The 11,715-nt window shown below is 38.9% G+C and overlaps 1 protein-coding gene and 1 pseudogene across 1 annotated transcript in view; one reads left to right on the top strand and one right to left on the bottom strand.

The window, feature by feature from the left end:
* Window positions 1–11,715, top strand: part of LOC102871028 (nucleolar and spindle-associated protein 1-like) — a 52,781-nt gene that overhangs the window by 20,581 nt on the left and 20,485 nt on the right. The window contains exons 3-4 of the mRNA XM_006883223.1: window positions 6,860–7,003; window positions 9,261–9,423. Coding sequence (XP_006883285.1) covers window positions 6,860–7,003; window positions 9,261–9,423 — 307 coding nt within the window. The remainder of the gene's footprint in view (window positions 1–6,859; window positions 7,004–9,260; window positions 9,424–11,715) is intronic.
* Window positions 7,703–8,113, bottom strand: LOC102858710 (annotated as a pseudogene).

The following is an 11,715-nucleotide window of genomic DNA, read 5'->3' as shown; positions in this document are numbered from 1 at the left end:
GCGCTGCTGGGGGTTTATGCAGCAGCACCCTGTGTGCTAAGGGTCACACAGGTGTGGGCTGCAGTGGGGTCCCACAGTGTCCGGCAGTCTTCGCTCCTCTGGAGTTCCACGGCAGGTGGCTGGCTGCTGCTCTCCCCGGGTCTCTTCCGGGTCCCTCTCTGGTCTGGCGGGCGGTGGCGTGCGTTCCCCCCGGCGGGAGACTTAGGGTTTTCATTCGTTCATTGTTGCACTTTTCTCCCTGCCCACCTCCTCCCCCAATTCACTCTTCTCCTTGAAAAGTAAAAGAAAAACTCTTTCACTGTTACGCCATCGCCCCTCCCAAGTCCACTCCACTGTGCAGCCTTCATTCTGGACTCCTGTCATGACAATAATACCCAATCATATGTCTCTTTTAAACTGTTTTCTCCCTCATCTGTTTCAATGCCATATACATCATTCCTCTCCTCCTCTTGTCTTCTCTCAACCCTGATGTCAGTCCTGTTTTACAACAGTGGCCCTATGCAGTATTTGTCCTTTTGTGACAGATATTTCACTCAGCATAATGTCCTCCAGGATAACCCATTTTGTATAATATTTCATGTGTTCCTTATTTTTCAATGCTGCATAGTATTCCACTGTGTGAATATACCAGAGCTTCTCTATCCATTCATTTGTTGATGGGCACTTGGGTTGTTTCTAGCTCTTTGCTATTGCGAAGAATGCCACAATAAACATGAGTGTGCAGACTTAATTTCTTTTTTTTAAAAAAAAACTTTTTATAATAATTTGGCCATTTGGTTGGCAATTGGAATCCAGTTTCGAAGTCGTCTGCAGGAGCTGGATTCTACAGAGGCTTGTTTGCTGGTACTGGTGAGGATTAGGGTGGAAATTTGATTAGCTAACAGGTGTAAGAAGATGTGATTCAGCCTCCTATAAAAAACCAATTTGAGTTATAATTTTTTTTGGTCAAACTTTCTTCTAAGTGGTATAGCAGTGGTCTGTCCATTTGCTGTATAGCATGGTTGCTGTGATGCTCAACACTGTGGCACTGATGTATCAAAAGCGATAATGGTTATCCATGGTGGACAGTGTTTGATGGAGCTCTCTGATTAAAACAACCTTGGAAGCAGGAGTGGCATCCACTTCTGAAATGGCTTGCCTCCCGAAACTCTATGAACGTGAAGAAACAACAAAAGTTATACAAGTGTTCAGGTCTTTTTGTTCATAGGGTTGCTATGAGTGGTCTATGGCTTGACAGCACTTAACAACCACAACAACATTATAACTTGAGTACAGGTTTATATAGCAAATTGTTCTTCCACTCAACAAATCACACACATTATGTAAAGACCACTTCTGGGACGATCCGTCGTAAAATATGAGGCCCAGCAAGCATGGAGTGTTGTTGTCAGATACAGACTAATATATTATTCAAATATATGCATTAATAGCTAAAGCCAAAGAGTAGGAAATTGAAGATTTTACCAGATTTTGCAGTCTGAAGTTGACCAAACATGCAATCAAGATGCACTAACGATACTTGATGACTAGAATGCAAAAGTTGGAAATAATGAAGAAAGAATGGTAATCAGAAAGTATGGGTTTGGTGACTGTGGTTCATTACTGCATTGTTTCTTTTAGTATGTGTTTGCTTTTCTTCCCTCTTCTTTGTTCAGGCAGGGAAAGATCAATAGATGCATCTTAGATGGCTCCCCAAGAGCTTTTAAGCTCTTATATGTTACTCACCAAAGGGAAATGTAAACATTGTCTTTATAGACTTGTTGTTGCTATTATATGCCTTTGAGTCACCTGCAACTCATAGTGACACTATACAAAACAGCCCTAAACCCTGCTTTATCCCGTGCCAATTTTAATGTCTCGGACACTCTTATCCCTACTACCCCAGTCATTGAATCAATCCACCTCATAGAGGGTCTTCCTCTTCTGTGCTGTCCCTCCACCTTCCTAAGCATGACATCCCTCTCTGAGGACTGATCCTGCCTTGCAACATGTCCAAAGTATGTCAGACGAAGCTTCAAAATCCTTGCCTCCAAGGAGCAGTCTGGCTTTATCCTCTCCAGGGTGAACTTCTTTGTTCTCCTAGTAGTCCAGGGTATATTCAGTACACTTCTCTAGCACCACAGCTCAAAGACATCAATTCTCCTATCATTCCTATTCATTGTCCAGCTTTCTGATGTATAGCAAGTAATTGCAAAGACCATGGCTTGTATCTTGGTCTCTAGAGTGACACCAATGCTCTTCAGTACTTTGGAGAGGTCTCTGACAACTGACTTTCCCAATGCAATTTATTTTTTTTATTTCCTGGCTGTTGGTACCAAGAGTACTGATTATAGAGCCAAACAAACTGAAGTTGTTAACAATCTCAATCTCTTCATCATCCATCAAGATGTTGCCAATCGGCCAAGTGGTAAGTATCTTTGTTTTCTTGATATGGATCCTCAATCCATATTGAAGGCTGCAGTCCTTGACCTTTTGCAGCAAGTGCTTCAGGTCCTTCTCAGTTTCAGCAAGCAGGGTTGTATCAACTGCATAACATGGATTATTGATGAGTCTACTTCCAATCCTCATAGAGCCCAGCCTCCTGGACAATCTGTTCTGCATATAGATTGAAAATACATGGAGATAGGACACACCCTTGGTGCACACCCTTCCCAATTTTGCTTGCTCTGTTCTGACAACTAGGTTTAACAAATTGACCTTGATATCCCCTGAGACTATGGTCCTCAAGCCCAGGTCCTGGAGCTCATTTGTTGAAACTGTTTTATAGCTAAGTACCGTTCATAGTTTTGCCTGTTTGATCTACTATTTACATGGATCTATTTGCAACATATACAGATACATATGTAAACATATTTTCTATAAAACCTATATGGTCATAAGTATAGTAGTTATTCACCTACATGTCTGACTTAACTGCATTCAGTATAGGTTCTTAAGGTCCATCCATGTTATAGTGTATCAGAGCTTCATTTCTCTTTATGCCAGTGTACTATTTCAGTGTTTGGGTGTATTACATTTTGTCTTTAATTTTCTGTTGATGGACTAAATAATTCCGATTATTTCTACCTTTTGGCCACTGGAGGTAGTGCTATTGTGAATAGTGGGAATACTATCCATATTTTTTGCTTAAGTGATTATAGATACATGATTAAATTATAATCCTATCTAAAATAAAAATTTCCATTTGATTTCATAATTGCAGGACCAAATTATAGCAAAGGGAGCTCTAGGGGCCTAATGGTAAGAAATTACTCTGCTAACCCAAGATACATGATTTGACTCCACCAACTGCTCCACAAGAGAAAGATGGGAAATCTCCTTTATGATTTACTTCCTCTGAAAACCCTCTGTAAGGTCAGTGATGAGTCTTTTCTGACTTGATGGTACATAACAACATCTTACAGCAAAGGCAATATCACAGAGGTCACTTAGTATCTGATAGCATAACAACATCTTGCAACAAATTCAATATCATATTGTTATTATGTGCCATCAAGTCACCTGTGACTCGTAGTGACCTTATGTACATTAGCTCTGAAAGCTTCCCTATCCTGAGCCAATCTCATCATCTCCAATAGACCTAATCCCATTGCTTGAATCACTGAGTCAATCCATCTCATCTGGGGTCTTTCTCTCCTTTGCTGTCCATCTACCCTTCTAAGCATAATGTGTCTTTCCTGGCCATGTACCCAAAATATATGAGATGGAGCCTGAAAATCCTTGCCTCCAGGGAGCAAATCGGCTTCTCCCTCTCCAGGACAGACCTGTTTGTTCTCTTGGCAGTCCACAGTATGTTCTACACTCATCTCCAGCACAACAGCTCAAAGGCATTGAACCTTCTTCTATCATCCTTAGTTATTGTCCAGCTCTTTGATGCATAGAAAGTAATTGGGAAGACCATGACCTGGATCAGACATTCCTTAGTCTCCAGACTGATATTATTGCTCTTCAGTACTCTAGAGAGATTCCTAACAGCAACTTTCCCAATGCAATTCACCTTTTGATTTCTTGACTGCTGGTGCCAAAGATGTTTTTGTGGAACCAAACAAGCTGAAGTTATTAACCATCTCAATCTCTTCTCTGTCCATCATGAAAGTATCCATAGGCCCCATGGTGAGAATCTATTTTCAGGTTGTTGAGCTGTAATCTGTACTGAATTGAATTGAGTATCATAGGAACAGATTAATAATCAAAACTGGCAGAGGAGAAGTTAATGTTTATGCTGTTCCAGCCAATGACTTAACTCAGTATGAGACAGCAGCTGTGCTATTCCATTCCTACCTAGTACATATATCTTAATGGACGACTTTTGATTAGAGGTTCCATTTTTTATCTGGCCATAGCTATTTCAGAATTATACTGCAGTCTGAGGCCCTTTCTACCCAGTCCATCTTTCCTTCTCTCATCATGGGTGTGAGCCTGCAAAGTGGTCTAAAGAAGTCTCACCACCACCAACTATTCTCTACCCCTTTATCCTCACAAGAAATTCTTCCAATAAATTTCTTGCAGCAAGGTTAATCAGTTTTGGAATCTGTTTCTCAGAAGATTGAGCCGAACAATAAGGAAAAGGAAAGGCAATTATAAACTATAGAAAAAATTAATCTTGGAAAAAAGGAAACATAATTTAAATATATCATTGTTTCATAGTAAACAAACACATTCTGTCTTGCTTGATAAATGTGTGTGTGTGCTCACACACTTGCACATACATAGTTATAATAACAACTTAATTTATCAGTTTTTTCAAACAGCAAAATTATGAGTATGACATGGGCCTGAGTAATGTTTTACTTTGTTATACATAGGGTTGCTTAGGTCAGAAGATTGAATCAATGGAACCTAACAACAACAACGATGATGATGATAACTACTTTTTCTCTTTTATTCTTAAGATTGATTCCTCTTATATAACCCACTTTTCGTTATTACTTCCTTTTATTAGTAATGTTTATAAATATTAACATTGAATATATAAAAATGAATATCTGATAACATCAGAAAAAAAATTTACCAGTTTTTAAAATCAACTAGAGAAGTCAGATGATTCTATTTAGGATACATGACAGACTATAAGTGACACCAGCTTTGATTTTAATTTTTTATTTTATTATTTTTTGTGTGTATACTGTCAAATTAGATCTGATTGGCACAGGAGGAGATTGCCCCTCCTCCATCAGAGCTTCTGGTGGATTTGGACCACGTACCTCTGGCATTGCAGTGCAGCTTCTTGCCACTGGGCCACCAGAGCTCCCTCAGCTTTGATATTTTAAGGGGTTAGATAACAGGTGTTGAGCAGTAAAAGAAAGAGAAGAAGTGAAGGAAAATACATGTTTAAAATAAAGAATGGTGGTGGTGGTTTTTAGGTGCTGTCAAGTCTACTCAAAGTGACACTATGTAAAATACCTTGAAACCCTGCCCCATCCTGTGCATCCCCATAGTATCTATCCACTGTGCTTACCTTTTGTTACTGTATCAGTCCATCTCATTGAGGATCTTCCTCTTTCACTGACACCCTACCTCCAATCCTTTCCAAGAATAATGTCCTTTTCCGAAGGCTGGCTCTTCTTGATAGCATGTCCAAAGTATGTGAGATGAAGTCTTACAATTTTTGCTTCTAAGGAGCACACTGGCTGCTTCTTCTGAGCCAAAACTTATTTGTTCTTTTGTCAGCCCATATCCTCATTTAGTACCCTCATTTTGGAATAAGACTTAAACGTTTAAAACATTTAAAGTTAACAGCGTAAGTGGTTTAGTTCTATTAGCAAGAAGATGGAGAGGTGAGAGTGAGACAAATGAACTAAATTTTAACATACGAGAGACACTAAATATATCCACTGAAAGTATGAATAAATATCCTCTCAACAAATGACTTGTTATGTGTATGTAAACTACCTGATACAAAGACTTAGAAATATGAAGAATGAAGCAGAGAACCAATTGTTTTTCTTTTGTTTTATAGCAATCTCTACTTTAGTATTTTTTTAATGATACTTGTTCATTTGTCTCCAAAACTTAGAATTTAACTAATAAAAATTAACCTGCCAAAAACAAAACTAGCTTTTCATTTAGTTTTTAAGTAAGATGCTTGAGAAGGCTTTCTTTACACTTAGGAAAATACAAATATTACTCTTTTTTTTTTTTTTTAATGCTATTATGGCTTCACCTTTTTTTCATACTTAAATATTTAATCTATTTGGATTTCATTTTAGTGTGTGAAAGTAATCAATTTTCACTATCACTCACTAAATATGTAGTTAATTTTTCCAGCAGCATCACATGTTAAATAATGAACCCAAAGCCCAATAATAGGACATGCAGGCATAATCATATAATAATTTCTTACATATTCAGGTCTATTTGGGATATTTTGGAACCTTTTATTGTAGCTTTTATTTTTCCTTTATATTAGTTAAGTCCCATTCTACCTTTACCTTGACCTTATTTTGACCTTGAGCTATTCTCTTTTGGCATTGATATTAATATTAGTGCCTACATCATAAACTTTGAGGAGTAAATGAAGTAATTCATATACTTGGCCCAGTAAAGGCAAATTATTAGCTCTGTTACCCATTTATAGCTTAGTATTTGGCACATAATATATATTCAATAAATGAATGTACTTTTAATAATTTTCCTAGTCAATCACACGAAAATAACTTTACATGCTCAGTTTTTTAGCTCATCTTCTTGAACATAATTGTTTCCTTTTTAAATATTCTGTAATTCTTGTCCTTTCCTATGATTTAGTGCTAGAGTTTTAAAATTATTTTTACTTTTGTGGTATGTTTTTTAATTTAGGTTTAAGTTACTAAACATTATTAACATAAGATATAGGACAGATTAATGTCTTTCTTTACAGGATCAAAGTCCAATTACTGCCTCCTCCTGTGATGAGAGCGTGACGCAGATTAAAGATGAGGAACAAGCTGAGAAGAACAGGGGCAACTCAACCACCCAATGTCGGAGACGGCGTAGGACAGTCAAAGGGAACACTGATGCCCAGGTGAAAGGAATTGTCTGGGAGAAAATAGGAGACCACTTGGGCAAATATTGGTGCTTTCCTTTTCCCTTTATTTATCAACTCAAACAGGTAGTCAGTCCTAAATGAAAATTTAGTATTAATATAAATGTTCAGAGGCACTGCTGTCTCCTTAACTATCAAAATATTCATGACTATCATCATAGTTATTCATCTAAATCAATGACCTTATTCATCTCAGCAAAAAAAAACACCTGAGCTCACAGAATTTTGCAGGTGATTTTTTTTTTTTAAATGTTGGGTGTTTTGTTAGTTTTTTGGTTTGGGTTTTTTTTTTTTAATTTATATTATTTTTGTGTTTGTGCACCATCAAATTGGATCTGACTGGTACTGGAGGAGATTGTCCCTCCTTCTCTAGTAGATTTGAACCATGCACCTCTGGGATTGCAGTGCAGCTTCTGGCCACTAGGCCACCACAGCTCCCCTGCAGGTGATTTTGTGATCCATCTACTCCTGCCTAAGAATTTCTGAAGTTGCTTGTGTGGAAATAAAAGCAATTTAGTTCTTCTTCCCCTATTTTTGTACTGTTTTTCCTCATCTGCCCCTCATTCCTGCTTTACCCCCATTAAAAACCTAGAGATGAACACCTAATAATTAGTACTTTTTTTAAAGAAAACTTTTTTTTGGGTGGGGGAGTATTTTTTAATGACTGAAATAGAAGCTTTAAAATCTCAGCTTCTGGAAGAACCACTTGTTTTTGCCTGTTTTGGACCTCTCCTCAAACCTGACCTTGGCTTCCCGCCTTGCCTTGTGTTTAAGAGCAGGGTCTCTGAAGACATCCTTGTTAACAACGGTTTTGTCCGAGGACATATCCATGGAGTACCTTGTGGGCATGAGGTGATTGTAGTTATAAACTTTCACAAAGACTTGATCTTTGACCTTTTGGCAATTTTCTTCTTGCCCATGGCAGCTGTCACTTTTTAGGGATAGCGGTCAATCCAAGCTACCAGAGCGTGGCTGTAGGGCCAGTTGGAGGTGCCATCATCAATGTTCTTGACGATGATGGCTTTGCATCTAGAGTAATGTCTGGCCAGGACCCAGCACCACCTTCCCTGGTTTCATGAACTTGCCCATTTCGACAGCAACCACCCAGATCAACAAAAAGGAAGACTAAAAGAAAACTTTTTAACAGTTTCTAGTGGCAACATCAGGGAGTCCTGCTGACATAGTTTGTAGCAAGTTGTGCTAACCCAGAGGGCAGTTTCCTGGGAGGGGGGGGTTAAGTCCACTTAGCGGCTCCTTGGGAGTGAGATGGGCTGTCTTCTCCCATGTGCAGTTCAGAGAGGAGTCAGTTCCGACTCAACAAGAGAGAGAAAGTGGCAGCACTCTGAGTAAACTGTATGTACTGTGTTTGCCAGCTGAAGTTGGTCTGTTGGGGTGAGTCCTGGAGTGTGCAGCCTCTGATTCTGTGTCATCCATGGTGGTGGTGAGCCTCACTAACTGGAGCGACCACTTCCATCTCCACATTCCAGCCCCCAAGAGTGAAGCACACCTTTGGCCGAGGCTTTAAACAGCTTCTGGTGCTGGTGGCCCTAGGAGGGCACTGAAGTCTAGTGTCTATTGTCCCTCACTGCCACGGGCCCAGCACTTGGGAATCACCTGATAAATACTAGTTCAGTAAATGTTCAGGTAAATGAAGTGCAATAAATCAAAAAGTAAAGAATTACCAAGATTGAATGGGATTGTGTGTGTGTCCCCGTTCCTAATTTACCACTGTCCTTGTGATCACTCTGCACTTAGTTTTTCAATAGGATCCTTCAGGAATTAGCTAAGGGCTTCCCTCATTTGCTTTGTGTTCACTCTAATTTTATTCTCCTATTTTATCCTTCCATTCAAATATTACTACTATATGACATGGCCATAAGTTTTCATTTTCTAGCTTCATGTGGCTTTCATCATTCTGCCCTTAGTTTTTGATCAGTGTCCTTCCAGGATCAATTTAGAGCTTCCCTCATTTGCTTAATTCAGGTTTTATTCTTCTGTTTTAACCCTTTCATTCAGATGTTACCATTCTATGACATGGCTCTAACTTTTCCTTTTCTAGATTAACCTAATCCATTAGTCATTTGATTATCCCATGTCCTTTATATCTGCTGTTCCTAAATTTCATATTCTCCAATCACTTGGTGAAGGAGAGAACAGAAATGTAAAAAATTTCAGTTTCCTGACTTAAATTGCTACTTCACTTAAAATTACTTCTCACCCTTAAACTTTGTAACAGGATCATTCAGAGTTGAAAAAAAGTGCTCCAGCTGAATTCCAGAATGAGGAGCAGCGGAAGGACGAGCAAGAGCTTGGCGACAAGCAAGAGCTTGGCATTGTTGGAGATGCTCCTCCTTCATCAGCTGAGAATGCAGATCCTTTGGAAAAAAACAAAACAAATGGTATGTCATATACTGTTAAAAGTCCAGGTTCTATAGTTAACAAAGTTAGATTTCAATACGTTAGGCCATCTTTGATAACTTTACACAAAAAATCAGAGTAAAAGTGGTAGCTAGGGACTTTGAGTCTCTACTGGATAAGAGTCATACCAACTCATTTCTTTTTATCAGACAGAAATAATTTTTAAAGGTATAAGGAATTCTTGAGATTATGTAGAGTGATAACTGCTAATCCAATCCCCTTAGATTTCATTCCTTATTCCTATAAAGTCCCTGGAAGCAAAGAAAAATTCTTGGATCATTCTTTGCATTTTATTATTTAAGTTCTTTAATGTGGAATGTGTTCCTCAGTCTGTCTATGTCTTTCTTGGTTTTGACAATTATGATTGTTGTTGTTGTATGAGCGCAACTCATAGCGACCCTATGAAGAAAAGATCTAAACCCTGTTCTATAACTATCACTGTTTCTCTCTAATGTTCATAGAGTTTCCAAAGGCTATTGTTTAGGAAATGAATGCCAATCCTGCTTCCAAGCCTATCTTAATCTGGGAGCTCCACCAAAATCTCTTCACTTCAGGTAACCATTACAGCATTTGACACACTAGTGGCACAGCAACCCCAGGTTAGGGCAGTACAGCAAACTGACAGACCAGTGCTGTACCATTTAGAAGAATGTTCTCCCTAAACACAGTTAACACCAGGCGCAAGGCCACAGGCCTGAGACCCAAAATAACTTCAATACAAAGGCCCACCCTCCAGGTCCTGATTGACTTAAACAAGAGCTAAATCTAGTAAATCAAATCAGTTCACACAGTATTATGAAAGAAATTAAAAAACAACAAAACAATTTACACTGAACTTTCAACTAAAATAAGAGAGCCCTCCAGAATCCAACTGCTTCACACATGAACCTCCAAACTGGAGTCTTAGTCAGGGTCCAGCTATCTTTTAAATACAAAGATCTGATCATGAGGTCCTGATTGACTTAAACAAGAGGCTTCTCTCCCCTCCCCACCCCTGCAGCTGATCATTAGCGAAATCCAGTAAATTGAATCAGCCCCACATGTTTTGTGCCATTAAGTTGCATATAACTAATCAGGACATGTGAACAACATGTCTGCAGTCTGTCCTATCCTGCTCCATCTTGAATATTCCTGATACATATGAGGCCACTGCCACAGTCACTATATCAATCCATGTGGTTAAAGGTCTTCCTCTCTTTTGCTGGCATGTCCTTTTCTAAACATAGGCTCTCCCTACATACCCAAAGTATGTGAGATGAAGTTTCACTCTCCTTGCCTCCAAAGAGCATTCTGGGTATACTTTATCCAAGATATATTTGTTTATTGTTTTTAGCAATCCATAGGGTATTCAGTACTCTTCTCCAGAACTAATACTTAGAGACATCAATTCTTCTTATGTCATCCTGAGACATTGTCCAGCTGTCAGATGCATAGCATGTGACTGAAAAGACTATGGCTTGAATGTAGTACATCTTAGTCTTTAAACTGACATCATTGCTCTGTAGTACTTTGGAGAAGTCCCTGACAGCCAGCTTTCCCAATGCTGTATATTTCCTGACTGCTGGTACCAAGGGTGTTAATTTTGGATCCAAACAATATGAAATCATTGTCAATTTCAATCTTCTCTCCATCTATCATGATGTTGCTTATTGACCTAGTGGTAAGGAGTTTTGTTTTCTGGATGTTGAGATGTAATTCATATTGAAGGCTGTAATACTTGATCTTCTGCAATAAGTGCCTCAGGCCCACCTCCCTTTCTGCAAGCAAGGTTGTGTCATCTGCATCATACAGACTCTCTGTGCACTTCTGAAGTAACAGGACTTTGAAGATGTATTGCGATGGGAAAGTCTGCGGTTAGAGACCTTTCTAAAGTACTGAAGAGCAACAGTGTCAGTCTGGAGACTAAGGTGCACCTGATACAGGCTATGATCTTTGCAAATCACTTGCTATGAATCAGAGACCTGGACAATGACCTTATTTAAGAAACCAGACAACTACTATTTATATGGTTTTACCTGATAGACTACTACTTTTGTAGAAAGAATCACTGGAAAAGCACAATATTAGAAGTCAAAACTAGTCCAGGTGCTCAGTGTGGAAAATTAAGTCCACAAGAAACAAAATACCTCCTTGGACCTATCCCACCTGAATTTAAAAATCCCTTCAAGAATAGGTTTAAGGCATTGAATACTAATGATCGAAGACCAGATGAGTTGTGAGATGATGTTGTTGTTGTTGTTGTTATGTGCCATCGAGTCATTTGCGACTCATAG

The sequence above is a fragment of the Elephantulus edwardii genome, unplaced genomic scaffold, assembly GCF_000299155.1.
Source record: "Elephantulus edwardii isolate Elephantulus edwardi_28Jun2011 unplaced genomic scaffold, EleEdw1.0 scaffold00026, whole genome shotgun sequence".
NCBI classification, from domain to species: Eukaryota; Metazoa; Chordata; class Mammalia; order Macroscelidea; family Macroscelididae; genus Elephantulus; species Elephantulus edwardii.
This window is presented reverse-complemented; position numbering and strand designations above follow the sequence as displayed.